Source organism: Thunnus maccoyii, chromosome 24 (assembly GCF_910596095.1).
Source record: "Thunnus maccoyii chromosome 24, fThuMac1.1, whole genome shotgun sequence".
Lineage (NCBI taxonomy): Eukaryota > Metazoa > Chordata > Actinopteri > Scombriformes > Scombridae > Thunnus > Thunnus maccoyii.
In genome coordinates this window covers 5,476,066-5,491,595 of record NC_056556.1, presented here as the reverse complement: position 1 = coordinate 5,491,595, position 15,530 = coordinate 5,476,066, and the positions used below count along the sequence as shown (strand labels likewise).

At 37.9% G+C, this 15,530-nt stretch overlaps 1 protein-coding gene and 1 long non-coding RNA gene across 2 annotated transcripts; one reads left to right on the top strand and one right to left on the bottom strand.

Annotated features, from left to right (window-relative positions):
- Positions 1-1,838: 1,838 nt before the first annotated feature.
- On the bottom strand, positions 1,839-8,260 carry LOC121891904 (neuronal acetylcholine receptor subunit alpha-2-like). The gene is made up of 6 exons (XM_042404540.1): positions 8,159-8,260; positions 7,902-8,011; positions 5,198-5,417; positions 3,126-3,628; positions 2,251-2,704; positions 1,839-2,155 (listed from the first exon to the last, which is right to left on the bottom strand). The coding sequence occupies exons 1-6, from the start codon at positions 8,186-8,188 to the stop codon at positions 2,030-2,032; spliced, it is 1,443 nt and encodes a 480-aa protein (XP_042260474.1). The 5' UTR covers positions 8,189-8,260; the 3' UTR covers positions 1,839-2,029.
- LOC121891906 lies at positions 8,176-9,123 on the top strand. The gene is made up of 3 exons (XR_006094225.1): positions 8,176-8,263; positions 8,408-8,647; positions 8,767-9,123. It is a non-coding gene; the product is annotated as an uncharacterized LOC121891906 (long non-coding RNA).
- Positions 9,124-15,530: the final 6,407 nt, after the last annotated feature.

Below are 15,530 nucleotides of genomic sequence, written 5' to 3'. Positions count from 1 at the left end.
CAGCAGTGTATATTTTCAGGACCAGTCAGTGTTACTCTGGACAATCTAAAGAACAAAAATCTCTGCTGTCAAGTTGTGTCAACAGTTACTACAACTGTTCACAGTGATGTCTGTAGAAATACGTTTTCAATGTTGTGAGCGCCACAAACAAAACTCAATTCACCTCATCGTATTTGGGTGCAGCAGCTAAAATCTGAGACAGATGTCTACAAAACTTGTACAAATAAAACCAAAACGAGCATGAAGTTGTCACGAGAGGTACAGTTACATTTTTTTGTCTTTTTTGTAATTTAGGTGAAGTGACCCTTTAAAAAAGACATATAAAATGCTCTGCTTTTAATATTTGTGTCTGATACATTTGTCACACAAAACTTCACTTAACTAGTGAAAAAAAATGAAAATGACATCTAGTGCTCATTAAGAAAAAATCCAGAATCTATGAATATGTGAATATTTTTCAACTGGAAAGTCTGTTCTCAGTGTTTGTGCACTGGAGGCTTCAAGTTTTCATGTCGCACTTATATAAGTTGCACACTGGACCACAAATGGCTCCAAACTAGTCGTCAAATGTCACAAATCATGCTCGTAGGGTATGCCTTAAATCCCTTAAACTTTCCACTTTGAGCAGATGAATGTGAAACCAGTCCTCTAGTATCAAACTCTGCACAGACATTCAAACATTGCAGTCAGGTAAGTGTATGGGGACTTTAAAGCAAACACAATGTGAGCAAAGTTAGTAGTTGGTGACAAGTACAATAATGTTTCCATTTCACATGTTGAGGATATAATTTGTTCATAAAGCCTCAATAAAGGAAGTAAATTGCAGCTATAAGGAGCTGATTGCATCACTGGATGCTAAATAGACAAAGACTATTTCTGTACTGTTTTTACAAGGAGCTGAGCTGAGAAAATGTGTCCAATTGACACCTTTTTATTAGGATATCCCCCATGTGATGATTTATTCTCAATTTTTACTTAACCTTTTAAATAAAAAGGCATTATAGCGGTGGGATTTGGTCACCGTTTTTGAGAAAAGTGCTGCATTTCTGACCTGAATATATCATGTTGATAATGGAGAAGATATGATATTTAGGAGCTGAGAGGAGCCGTGATATCTCATGATTGACAGCTACTTTTATTAAGTATAATTAGCCAATCAGGGTCATAATAGTTATATATTTTAAAGGAATCTTTCCCCGATCATCCCTCCACATCTCCTTTCTTCTTCGTTTCTCTCTCATCTTTTCAATCGTCTTTGATAATCGGATGAGATGATTTCAAGTGTCACTGTGTAAGAACTGTAAGGCTCCGCAGACTCTGCAGCTGAGAGCTTCACAGTTGAAATTTTTCTCCTTCATGTGACATGAATCTGTTGTTTTCTACTCATTGTGAAAATCCAAAAAGCTACATAGAGTCTCATTTTTCCAAGACTGTTTCCTACCTCTGCTCTCACCTTGGTTTAGTAGCACTGAGACTAGTTACATCAGATGCTTGTGCTTGTTTTTTCAGTGTCAGTCTTCTTCGCACTCTTTGTCAGTTCTTTCATCCTCTCTCCTCCTCAGTGTATATTGGCTGATTGACTTTGACGGCAAAGAAAAACACACATTCTGCAACAAATGATTGTGCACAGTGTAAGACGGATTTAGGGGTTTATCATCATTCCCGAAAAGCGTTTTTGGGTTCTAGTCTGCTTGTTTGAGCATAGATTTGCATTCGAAGTGCAATTCAAGGAGCATATTCAAAATGGTAAAACGGTATTTTAGGAAGACGGTTCATTCTCATCGCCTTTTGGGTCATTCTTAACTTGGAAAACTTGGTTCTTCTCTGCAGTTTTGCAATTTTGAATCTCACTTTTACATCAGTTCCTTTATGTGTTGAGTATCAGATTTGTGAAAAAAAAAAGATTGCAGGTAAATACATTCTTGATTTTTGTGTCTCTCTATCCTTACATACAAAACATGCGAACATGTTGGCTGAGAACAAACATAATTCATTGTTTTATTAATTCTTTCCGACATTTAACGTGTTTCTAAATCATCCCAGAGAGCCAGGGAGGCAGGAAGAGTCCGACTGTCCCCAGCAGACACACAATAATGAACATCCACAGGAAGATCCGGTCTACAACCATGGCTACATACTTCCAGTCCTCCTTCACCTGTAGAAACAAAACAGATCTCAAAAACAGTCCAAACTTCATCAGACAAGAGTTTTAATGTGTTAAAAAAAGATCTCTTTCAGGTGAGCACTCACTGAAAAGTCTGCGTCCTCTGCTCTCAGATGCTCTGCGATGTAGGTCACCCCCTCCAAGGCCGATACCACTGCAGGAGACAGAGCAGAGGCTAATGGGCTCTGGTTCGAACCATGCTCTAGAGAAGGGGTGTTCCAGTCCAAGCTGAATGTGGTAGGGTGTCTCTGTGGGAGGAGGGTGCAACCAAGCACTTGAGGCGAAGAAGAAATCCTCGACCGTCCTGGTATCCTCACCCCGAACCCCACTAAATCATCTGTGTTTGGGTAACTGTGAAGGTCGCAGTAGCGAATTTCATCTCTTGCATCCAGGGAGTCAAGCTGGTGGCTACTGTGGCAACGGTTGTCATCCTGGTAACCATGGAAATCGATGTCAGTCTCCTGAGTGATCCAGATGGAGGTGCTGTGGGAGGGACCTGGAGTCTGGACTGGGAGGAGTTTATCAGTCAGGTGGCGCCTCCTGACAAAACAAAGTGAGTTAGCAGAACGTTCAACTAGAGCTGGGTATCACTGGAAAATATTTGATACCAGTCCCAATATAACACCAAACCTTTTTTCAGTACCTTACTTTGGTATTGTTGTGTTTTTCTTCAAAATCCCTTTTTTATTTAACAAAAGAAGCCAAAGTTCTTAAAACTTAAATGTGAAATGTCTAAACACAAGCAGTCACACAAGAAGTTGTCCTCAAATAAGCAACAACCAAAAAAATTAAAACACATGGAGAAAAGTTTTTACCATGTTAGGACTAAACATAGTGTCCAAAAAATGTATTTGGTGTGTTTGTACAGGCAAAATACCGAAAACAAATCACATTTGGTTTTCAAAAACAGCAAACAAATGTTGACATACAGTAAACATGGAGGCCTTCGCTTTTTTCCCACCTTACAGGCCCAAGACCATGATGCGGACGCTTCATGCACAACCAGCGTGGCACCGCCGACAGGAAGAGCCTCCGAACCCATCGAGGCATGGTGTGAGTCACCGAAGACCTGTGGTGCACATTCAGCACGAACACGGTGATGACGATGGACAGGGTGACGAAAATCATGGTGAAGAGCAGGTACTCCCCGATCAACGGTATGACCAGCGATGTGGACGGGATGATCTCGGTGATGAGCAGCAGGAAGACAGTGAGCGACAGCAGCACGGAGATGCATAGCGTGATTTTCTCGCCGCAGTCCGACGGCAGGTAGAAGACCAGGACGGTCAGGCAAGAGATGAGGAGGCAGGGGATGATGAGGTTGATGGTGTAGAATAACGGGAGGCGGCGGATGATGAAGTAGTAGGTGATGTCGGGGTAGATTTCGTGGCAGCAGTCATATTTCTTGGTGTTGTAGGTGCCGACTGCGTTGACGATCGCCCACTCTCCGCTCTCCCAGTAATCCTAAAGAGGAGATTGTTAATCGTACAACTGTCAAACTGAGAGAAAGGGGATAAAACAGGACTAATACTGCGATCAGACTACGCATTATTTTAGTTTCTTGAGATGGTCACTGTGTCAGGTGATCAGAAAGAAGATCAAACAAAAACACAAACTAGTCTTTTTGTCTGGACGTCTTGAGGCATCACAGATGCTGCATCAGACATCTTCCACTTGACGAACTACCTGGAATAAAACTAGCAATTGTCATTCTTGATGCTCATTTTTTCCAATGCATCAAGTGTGTCAGGTCAGGCCATTCTTGAGCTAATATTGTGTAGTCTGATCCTGGTAAAAGAGTGTAAAACCTTTGCTCATTTAAAGAAAACCAAGTAGTGAGTTGAATAAAGGTCCTGAGTTTTGATTTTGATCCGTAGCAGCTGGGATGACGTAAATGTAGAAGTTATAGTAGATGGTATAATAGTGTTTGTCATGCTGATTTGCTTCCAGTGACAATGTTAATATGCTGATATCAACAGGTGATGTTATTGTCACGGCACAAAGTACAGCTGAGACTGATGGGAATGTTATTTTGCAGGTAATTGCACATAAACCAAAGTATTGACCATATGGTGGGTTTAAAGCAAAAGTCAAGGATCCCCAAAAATATTACAGTTCATTCTGATTGAACCATGAATGTCTGTAGCACTTTTCATAGCAATACTTGTGGAGATGCTTCACTCAAAACCAATTTTATGCCAATTGTGTCAATTGATATCAAGAAAATGATGTCAAGATATTTTCAAAGGGTGGCACTAGAGTCACAGGGTCATTACGATACATCATCTGGGAAACATGACATTAAATTTTGGTCCAATCCATCAAGTAGAAATGGAGATAGTTCACTGGATTATTGAAACCTTTGACCTGCTGGCAGCACTAAATGAAAAGTCAGAGAATCACCAACGTTAATAGGATTCATCCTCTGGAAACACTCAATGTCCGTACCGCCCGTAAAGCTACATAACTGGCTAAAAATGTCAAAGGATAAAACAACTCTGACCATCAGATAAAAAGGAAGAAATTCCAAAGGTTTAACAGTAAAGGAACCTAAAAGTTTTCTGGTGAAAAGCAGAAAAAAATCAAGGATGTGTTGCTAAAAATGATAAAAACTAAAAACTTCATCAGACTAACTTAACTATGTTTAATTAAGTAAAGCCTTTTCAACTTGAGAAATTTCTGCAGGATTAGGCAGCTTCTCTCTTTAGCTGGTCTTGAAAAACTAATCTATGCATTTTGTTTTCTCCTGAACCGAATGCCGCAATGCAACAAGAAGCTGATAAATACCCCGCTAATTAAAAAGTAAACAGCCAGAGTGTTTAGTTGGCATCCTTCTGCACATGTGAACCACAGATAAGGGGAGATAAAGAGGCAGAGCAAGCATTAGGTGGCAAATTGTAGGACAACAGAGACGCCAATTGGCATGAACTCAAAATCAAAAGTGAGAGGGAGAAAGGAAGGATAGAGGACAACAAACAGAGGAGGAACAAGAACAGAAAAGGCGACGTGAGGACGAGAAAGATCCATTCCCACCTTCAGGTCCACGGTGGTCTCAAAGGGCTCCAGGTCAATCTTAGCACGATCGTACGTCCAGGAGCCGAACTTCATCTTGCAGCTCTGCTGGTCGAAGGGGAAGAAGGTGACGTCGATGGAGCAGGAGGACTTGTAGATGGCCGGGGGCACCCAGCGGACACGACCGGTGTGAAACAGTTGGGCCTTGGTCATGTGGGTGACGGCGAACTCTCCATCTGCACTGGAAAGAGAAGGAGATAAAGGGGTAAAGGCAAAGGTAAGAGACAAGGAAAAATGGGAAGAGAAAAAGGCAAAAAATAAGTGAAAGAAGGAAGGAAGGAGTGAAAATCCAGGATGAAAGCAAAGTCAGAGGGGAAAACAAGATTGAGAATTGATGAGAAAGAAAGAAGAAACACCAAAATTGAGTTATTTTTTTGGATAAAAACAGATCATTTTTCCTCTGAACTCAGCAGATGAAATGACTCCCGGGTTTCCGTCTGATTTTGTTTCAAAGTTAAATCAATAAACCTCAAGCTATGCCCGTTAACACAGGCAACTTTTAATAATTGATAACTGAATTTTAACGACAATGACGCTGTATCATGATGCAAGCTCGTTTAACCTACACGCTGGGGGAGGAGAAAGTTTCCTCTACATCCAGACAAATTTCAGAAGTAATACTTCATCAGGCCCCGAGGGAGGAAACCAGACTTTGACTTAAACTGTATGATGCAACATCGCCGTATAGTCGCAACAGAATCGGGGTCATTTATTCAACAAGATCATTTGCATGTATCACCAATTGGTATGCAGGAATATGCAGAAATGCTGTGGTATCATCAAGCTGTTTGGCTCTATATACTGGCGAGCTCCTTATCCTCTTTTATCCTCCCTTATCCTCTTTTAAATCCCTCTTAAAAACATTATTTATAAGTGTGCTTTCACAATGCTTGTGGTTTGAATTCATTTTCATCTTATAAATCATTTCAATACACTACAAAGTCAAATCAAGTCAATTTTATTTATATAGCGACAAATCACAATAGAAGTTATCTCAGGGCACTTTACACACAGAGCAGGTCTAGACTGTACTCTTATATTTACAGAGACCCAACCTTCCCCCATCAGCATGCACTTGGTGACAGCGGCAAGGAAAAACTCCCCTTTAACGGGAAGAAACCTCAAACAGAACCGGACTCTAGGTGGGCGGCCATCGACCTTGACCGGTCGGGTTGGGAGAGAAAGAGGAAGGGAGTGGGAGGGACACAGAGATGCACAGCAACAACAATAACAACTATAATAATAATAGAAATATGACTAATGATAATAGTAGGCATGAGCATCAAGCACAAAAACTCCAAGGAAGGTCATTCTCTCAATTCTTATTTTATGATTATTGATTATTTTACTCATTGTGCTTCTATATTTCCTTCCTAATGTTGTATTTTTAATTTTTAAACTGTTCTCACCATTTGTTGTCTACCATTTTCATTTCGTCTTGTAAAGCACTTTGTGACCTTTCCTCCTTATATGCTCTTCAGCGGATGAGGACATTGTTATGGATCAAGCTGGTAATTGACCACTACAGATAATTTCCAGCTCCACCGACAGAAAGTCATTTCTGGTTAAGTACAGTGTGTGTCCTTGCGTTTCTGCTCCTGGATGTGTGTACACATTGAAAATATACATTTTATACCTGGAAAAATGGCAGTCATCTGTATTTTCTTAGTTGCATCCATATATTTTTACAAATCGTGTAATGGGGTTTAACACAGCTGTGTTTTTAAATGATGTCAGCTGATTAGTCACTCTGGTTCCCCTCCAATAGGGTGCAGGTATGCTGCTTGTCACAGCCTGACAACAGCAACGAATTAATGTTTAAATAGTGTCAGTCGCATGAAATCCTGACTGTTAAGCCTGATGTGTGAATTGCATCAGATCAGCGTCGAACACAATGTCGGATTATTGACGATAAATAGAGCGCTTTTAATTAATGTACAATTTCAGACACATTTTCAGATCATTATTAGACAAGGCCTATTTTGTAGCCTAACTGCGTTGAGAGTACGATATCAATTGTTAAACAAATAAAATCCTAAGTGCGCCTCTTGGGGTGCCAACTTTTCCTCTATGCTATTTTTTGGCTATTTAGTAAACCTGTTGTTAGGGCGTCAACGTGATGTCTATTGCTTAGTTATAAATAATAACATACATAGGCTGATATTGCTTTTTGCAACTCATAAGTGCGTATGTTGGGGAATAATGGAGCTGGTCCAGATAAAACTTGCCAGGGCTGAATTACCGGTCCGACCCTGGTGGCATGCAGCAGTGAGATTGCAGATTGCCCTTCCCTTTCAAGCATGTAAGAGAACCTACGGTGGCTGCAAAACTCGTGATAAACAGGAAAAAGGCCCTGTCTAGAGCCAGTGCTTGGTTTGTCTGTCTACTGTAGAAACATGGCGGTGCAACATGACGGGTTCTGTGGAAGAGGACCTGCTCCCTATGTAGATATAAAGGGCTCATTCTAAGGTAATGGAAACACAACAATTCTTATTTTCAGGTGATTATACAGTAATTAAAACATACTTATGAATATTTTGTTCCATTTCTTTCAATATTTCTGCCAATTGATCACACTGATCCTTAGTGTAAAAGTAGAAATAAAGAGGGTTATACAACTGAAGCATACTGCATTTTTGGTGTTAATGTGTGAATGTATTTTTACTTGTTGTACAGCACGATGTCGGGCACCCAGATGAGCTCAGAAGGAACTCTGATGGACGTCACGTTGTCAAAGTCAGAGGGACTCCACTGCAGTTTATAATCTGTCCATTCCTGTCAACACACACCGTTTATAAGACAGTTTAAAACAACCACTTCACACACTAGAGAGGTCAAATTGAAAGATGATGAGTATCGGTACAAAAGGTTGACAATAAGCAACTTTATTTGAAAACTCTTGACAGTCAGTCTCTTCTCTACCTGTTTCAGCCACACGTTGGTCGTCATCATCTGATTTTTCTCGTCCTGTTTTGGAGCCAGAAATTGACAAAGACAGTCCGTGAGTGCTGTGTGTGGATGTTGGAAGTGAGAGAACTTCCAAACATTTTTTAGAAACAAAATATGTGTGAAAATGTTTCTGGAATTCTTAACACAAGGGAAATATTATCAGTTTTTGAAGGCACGTGCTCAGTTTTTTTGTCTGTGTGTGTTTCCCACCACGTCTATCAGCTGTGCGATGGAGAGGCCAAACTTGACGATGACCACGTCGGTGACGTTGCGCGCCGGACGCGACCACTTGTTGTAGCCCCCAAACAAACTCCTGAAGAGCTCGTCCTCAGTGTGGACACGAGTCCAGTCTTCAGCCAGCACTGACAGAGAGATGGAGAGGAGAGATTATTCCCAGCTCTCCAGGTTTTCTGACAGCCATCGCTCATCATCAGAGGATGAGATTTAATCTCAATTTAAAAGGTTAAATGAGCATTAATTGAGGCTGCATGTGGTAAAATATCTTCTTTCTCTGTTCACTGTTCTCTTTAAGACCAGCATCTCTCCCTCCCTGCCTCTCTCTCTTTCTCTCTCTCACACAGCTTTGAACTCTGGCAAGCAATCTGGCATCACCAGCAAGCAATTTAGGATTAGCCAGTGCAAGAAACAGTGAGCCAAGAGCACAAACTGTGCAAAATGTGTGTAATGCCAGTTTTTGTGATTATATTGGCTATTTATAACCGACAAAATGATGTTGCAGGTAAGGGTTTGCCAGCGGGGGAGAGACAGATGTGTTGCCGTTTGTGTCCCAGGATTCAGACATGAGACGCTGAATGTCTGCAGAGTACTTTGTGGTTTTGTGATATTTATCCTGTTACTGTATCTTGTATTTACAACTAATAATTGTGGTTTAACTCGTCTGTTGTTGATACGTATCAGTTTCTGCTCAGCAAGACATTTTTAACAAATCCTCTGTGATTAAAATGCACTTCACCGTGTGGCATTCTCATTAAGTTTGCTTGTTTTTATGGAGTTGATTTTTGGTGGCATCAGCAGAACAGCAGCATCACTGCAGCTCATGCATATCTGATTTAATCTGTACAGGTGTGAAAATGTAACTTCAAGCATTTAAATGCTGACAACAGGAAGAGAATCATGTTTAAATCTGTGTATTATTCAGTTTGCAACATGGATACTTGTTCATATTTCAACAACAAGCATTTAACACCCTCTTATAATGAGGCACAGTGTTAAAAGCGACACCTGAACTGAATTTGATTTCCTTTAAAATGGTTATACAGAGCTTTGGAATCATTTTTACAGAAATGTGTAGTAAAATAATTTAAATTTTCCGGCATGGTCAAATCCAAGATGCATAAACTCTGCTCATTCTTACAATGGAATTTAAAATTTTAGGAAATTTGGTGAAAAAATTTTGTCAAAATTTAAAGATGTGGTTCTTTTGGATCTAAATCTGTCCAAATTTTGGAACAGCAAACCAGATTACGTGAGATACTTGGATTAAAAACGCTTTATTTAAAAGTGAAAAATTAAGAGTGTACTTAGTATTTCAGTTAAAAAAATACTACTTGTGATGAGTAATTCCTACTGCACATTAATTCTTTGTATTTATTGTATTTAATCTGACATTCTCATTGAGACCTGAGAACATAAAACATTCATAATCACAGACACACAACCAGCAGAAACAACGCAACTGAGGTCAGACAGTCACAATCAACAAACGATCAATAAAGACAGTTACAAGCATCAAAAAAACATAAAATAATAACATTTTAAAATCTCCATGTGGTGTAAAAGAATCTAAATGGAAACCATTTAAAAGGTGCTTTCTGCCGAGATTAGTGCGTACAAATGAGATATCTGAGGTGAAGTAGTTATTAGATCATGTTTCTGTCATCTGCCAGATGTTAGAAGAGATCGTGATGATAACAAAGACCTGCTGTGAAGGTTGTGACATGTAGATTCAATCCTCACTGCAGGTCTTTGTTGTTATCATGATTTCGGCAACCAGGACCGCAATGGAAATAATTCATCCAGTGTCATTCCTCAGTTTCATGCCTAACATCTTCTTCTTTCTTTTATTTAGCTTCATATTTTTTGTATTTCTAGGTAGTTGGATTGAAAGTGTACTTTTATTTTTTCTACATCAAACCAAATCAGGTTAACAGAATGAGAAAAAAACTACAATATTGTAAATTTAAGATGGATATTACAAGAATATGACAATTGGATTGCTATAGGAGATTGAAAATTGGCTTCAGGTCTATACTGTGATACTACAGGAGATACAAAAAGAGTTTAAATGTTAGAAAGTCAAGTCCCAAATATTAAAAAATCACTACAAAATGTTAATTGTCAAAACCACTCTGTTAATGTTAAAAGAACAACATGAGAATACTCATTTACCCATTTACAGCTGGCTTCATTAATATGACTATAGGATTCTTATAGGAGATTGTGAAATGCCTCCAGGTACCCATGAAATTTCTGAGTATTACACATGCATCAAAGTGATACCACAAAAGATGAAAGTCATTATAAACTCACTACAGTAACATTAGGGGATAAAAATGCCTCAGAATATCTACTGAGTGGCTGAACACCTCTGTTAAGTTTTGTATTACTATTATCAGCCTGTTTTGTAGGATAAATCACATCAGTTAATTCCAGTAGAAGCTGTGAGATTTGTCCCCCTCACTCACCGCAGCTGATGAGGCTCCAGCAGTAAAGCGCGGCGGTCGCTGAAGTCGGTGTCAGATCTATTTTAGGCTCCATTTGAAAAGAATAGAAACAGATTCTGCAGTTTGTGGGTGAAGCTGAAGCTCGAGGTGCCTCACAAGTGTTCAGCCTTTTGTTCTCCAAACAGTCTGTCCCGGTCGCTCTCACACAGCTGGATGAATCACAGCCACAACCTCCCAAACACTACATGTCATCAGGATGCGATCACATCACTGAGGTGTAATATTCCTTTTGAGGCTCAGCGATTCTTCTAGTGGCATCTTCAAATCTTATAATATTTCTACAATATTCTGATCACAAGTCTTTTTGTGAAAAAATTCCAAACATTTTTGTGAAGTATTCAACAGTTTCTGGAGGATTTAGGTTCAACTTGATCCATTAACATCCTTCTGTATTAAAACAGTGCTTCTAAATCAATTGAAAATGTAATAAAATCAGTTCATGCAGCTAGCTAGACCCTTTACTAAAGTAAAAATAGCAATAAAACACAGTAAAAAATATTTCTTTACCACGAGGGTGAAGTCAAGTAATGTGGGACATCAGGTAAAAAGGGACAAATAAGGTTTTACATCTTTTGCTCCTTAATATAAGCAGCCAATCACCAAACAAGTTATTGCATTGTTGCTGCAAATGTCCTTTGAAACAATCATTTTGAGTAGTCTGAGATAACTCGGGTGGGCGGAGCAAAGATTCAAAATATATCTGGTGCCAGAACTTACAAAGCAGCCATGTTGATTTTCGCTTTTTGGTAATAAAATGATGAGGATATAACATTAAAATGGTTGTAAGATGTTGCATTTTGTTATCAAAGTATTTTCACAATGCACTTTACTGCATGAAATACAATTGTTCTTAAATTAAGCTGAATTGTTTGGCGTCCCATTTTACCTTACCAGCTGTCCCATTTTATTTGAACATGTCATCGGAGTGAGGAAGAGGTTCTCGATTTTACTTGGCAACATATTTTCTTTATATAAATATAACAGAGATCCATAACAGGTAACAAAATTACCACTTAAGGTAATCTTCAGAATTTTAGGTGTTTTTTTTGTTTGGTAATCTACCAAAAAGTGTCCCACATTACTTGACTTCATCCTAAGGATCCTGCATTCAAAATGTTCCTTAAAAGTACAGAAGTATCATTAACAAAACTGGAACTGTCAACATTTGATTATATTAATATTAGCTACTGATGTGTTAATGTGTTACTGTTGTAGTTGGGTTAGGTGGAGCAGATTTGAGCAATTTTATATACAGTAACATAGTTTAATCTATAATAACGCATCATATTTTATGTTTTGTTTGCATAATCCCAATTTGTAAAGTAACTTTTGCTGGTAGTAGAGTAAAAAATACAATATTTCCCACAGATGGAGTAGAAGTATAAAGTGACAAGTAAACTGCTCTTCTGGAGTAAACGTCCTCAGTTATATTCCAAATATTAATAGAATACAATAAAATGTGATTTAATTTAGTATTCAAGACTTTTTGGACTCATCATCATCAAGTGTGGTGCTTATGTCACTTGATAAGCAGATTTTCTCTCCGAAACTTATTTTGCATTTTTTGCTCATCAATTAGTATCAATCTGTCATTTTTTTCCAATGCTTTCACGCCTTCTTTCTGTTAAAATCTTATTTCAGAGTATAACAGTTTCACATGTATTATATATCAGCTTGTTCCAACTCTTTGATGTTTACACTGAATTAAATATTCAAGCCCAAGACGTTCTATTTTTGTGGCTGCATGAGTCCATCGGATTGAAATATCGCATTTGTCTTACGCGTCCTTTTATACACGTTTCCCCAAAATTGAACCTGACAGACTGGACATCTTTGAAAACAATCTAATAGAAGGTTAAATAAATGAAGAAATCATGAGGCATGACAATCTTTGGAAATTGTTACTTTTTTCCGGCATTTCTTTTAATTTTTGCTTTTTTTTCTGGTGGAATGCTGGACACTTTCACTTTTTAACACCCATCCTTAATCATCTTACCCATTTTACCCATTTTTCTAAAAGTAACACTTTGCCCTTACTCATTTTACCCATTTTTTCTAGTAACACCCCATAAAGGCAATTTCAAAGCATAAAGATTTGAAGTTTTTTCTTTTCTCAGGATCACAGTAGGATTATAACTGACTGAGGAGACCAAACACACACACACACACTCCACCAGGGTCGATAGTCTCTCTGTTACAGTCAGGCAGTGTGTGACCCCCTCTCTCTTTCTCTGGTTTGTATGTAAGTAGTATTTGGGGTGTGAATATATCATTAAAGTCAGACGTGCCAAAGTGCTTGAATCAGCAGATTAAAGTGCTGATTTTAATACTAAATGTTTCTGCATCTCTACACGCCTCCCTCACTGAGTGGAACTGACACCAGTCAGGGAGAAAAGTCAACTGGAAGAGCTGGAAGGACGTAAATCTCAGGTTTGACTCACAAAGAGCTGCTGCAGCGGGATGAAGTATGAGTGTGTATTTATATAGTCGACACACAACCTTTCTGGGGCTCTTATCATGAATGTGTTTGTTTTGTTTGGAGACCACCTAACTATCTGTATGTCACATGACCGCACCAATTCAAAATATCTGGAAGCCCATTTCCACTTACATCTAAAATTCCTTCCTTCCTTATCTCATTAATATTGACCAAATAAGTTAAATATTTGGATTACAATTTCAGTATTTTGACTTAATAGCTCGTAATTATGACTCAGTAAGTAAAATGTTTGACTTGTGTCTCATAATTCTGAATTTATAGCTCATAATGTTGGCATAATTATGATGTAGGAAATCAACAGTTTGACTTAGTATCTCATAATTTTGACTTAATGTCTCCTAATGTCGACTTTATAAGTCAAAATTTTAACTTATAGTTTCATCATTTTGACTTACTTTTTTTTTTTTTCTTTTCCTGATGGATATTTGCCTCCATAAAAGGGGTTCTGGACCAGACCCAACCTAAAAAAAGCAAGTCAAGAATTTGGCAATATACATGGCATATGTTCTAAAATAATACTTTAAGAATTACACATGGAGCAAATTTGTGAACACATGACTTGTTTTCAGGGTTTTAGTGAAAGCAAGTCAATGTTTCTATAACAGATTGAAAGTCTAAGTATCTGCTGAATTTGACCCATACAGACTTAAATTTATCTGGGCTGTGAAACAATCTGTTTGCACACCGTTTGACTAATGAAGCTCATTAGAATTCAAACATCCAGTTTACAGATTGGGCTGCAGGTCTAACACTGACAGTTAAAGAACAGGAGATAAAATGTTTTTTCATTTACTTATTTTCTACAAAGTCAGTTTGGGAGGTCTGAAAACAGTCTGTTTATGTTACTGTTTAGTTTGGTTGGTTTTTCTTTGGTGTTTTTTAGGTGTAGGGAGGACAAACATGGTTTGACAGACAAAATAAATACTTTCTAGTGTTATAAAATAAGGATTCAGACTTGAGAACTGTAATCAATTCAGTTTCAAACATGGCTTAAAATATCATTTAATACAGATGTTTAATCTCCTTTTTTCCCTTTTGTATCCCTCCAACCCCCTTTTATATATTACTATCTGATATCTTTCTTCCATCCATATGTTTATTGATTTTTCTTTCGTTGTTTACTTCTTCACAGTAAAATATTTAATATTCTTAGAATGCTAAAAGTATGAATACTATCATATGTAAACTTGTGCACGTCTACATTGTACATTCTTGCAATAAAGTTGTTTTTTTTTAAAAATAATGAATACTTAATAAAAGTTATTTGTTGTTTGGTGACGACAATGTTTGTTGTTGATGTTTGATTAGAAATAAAAGCAAAAGTGACAATGCATTCAGAGCAAAAATGTGTGGACCGAATTCAGGACATTTCAGAGGACAAAGTTAATGAGTGGAAATCAGATGTAATTGTTTAATTATAAAGTGTATCTTTTTAAAGCCATATTTAGAGCCAATTGTTCAGTTCATATTGGGATTTAGCACAGAGGAAGCTTTACAATTTCTCTCCTCTTAGTGCAAATACTGTATAAACCTGATACAGTTGTTTCCCACAGTGGCACAGAATTGTATTTTATTATGTTTATATACACTTGTTATGAAATAGTGCAAGTCACGTATTAATTACAGTAAAACTTGCATTATAGTATTTCTTAATGCTAAACAATTTCGCGCTACGTCTTTTCTGAGTCTTCTCGGGTTCCGTCCATTCTGTCCAACAACAGCAGCTGAGCGATACCGAAGAGCAGGAAAACAGTAAGATGTGTCACTCTGCTGCTACTTTGGCTTGGATAGATAGATAGATAGATAGATAGATAGATAGATAGATAGATAGATAGATAGATAGATAGATAGATAGATAGATAGATAGATAGATAGAAAACCCAATATATTTTGGATACCAAATTGTGATTTTTTTTTGTCAAGCTTTTGTCTAATCTTGCTTTATTTCTAGTGGATTTCTGTATTTTACCTCCTCAACAAAACTTTCTAGAGCTGCAACATTATCGATTAATCGATTAGTGGATCAACAAACATAAATCAGCAGCTATTTTGATAATTGAATAATTGTTTCAGTCTTTTTTTTTTAAAAGCAAAAATGAAA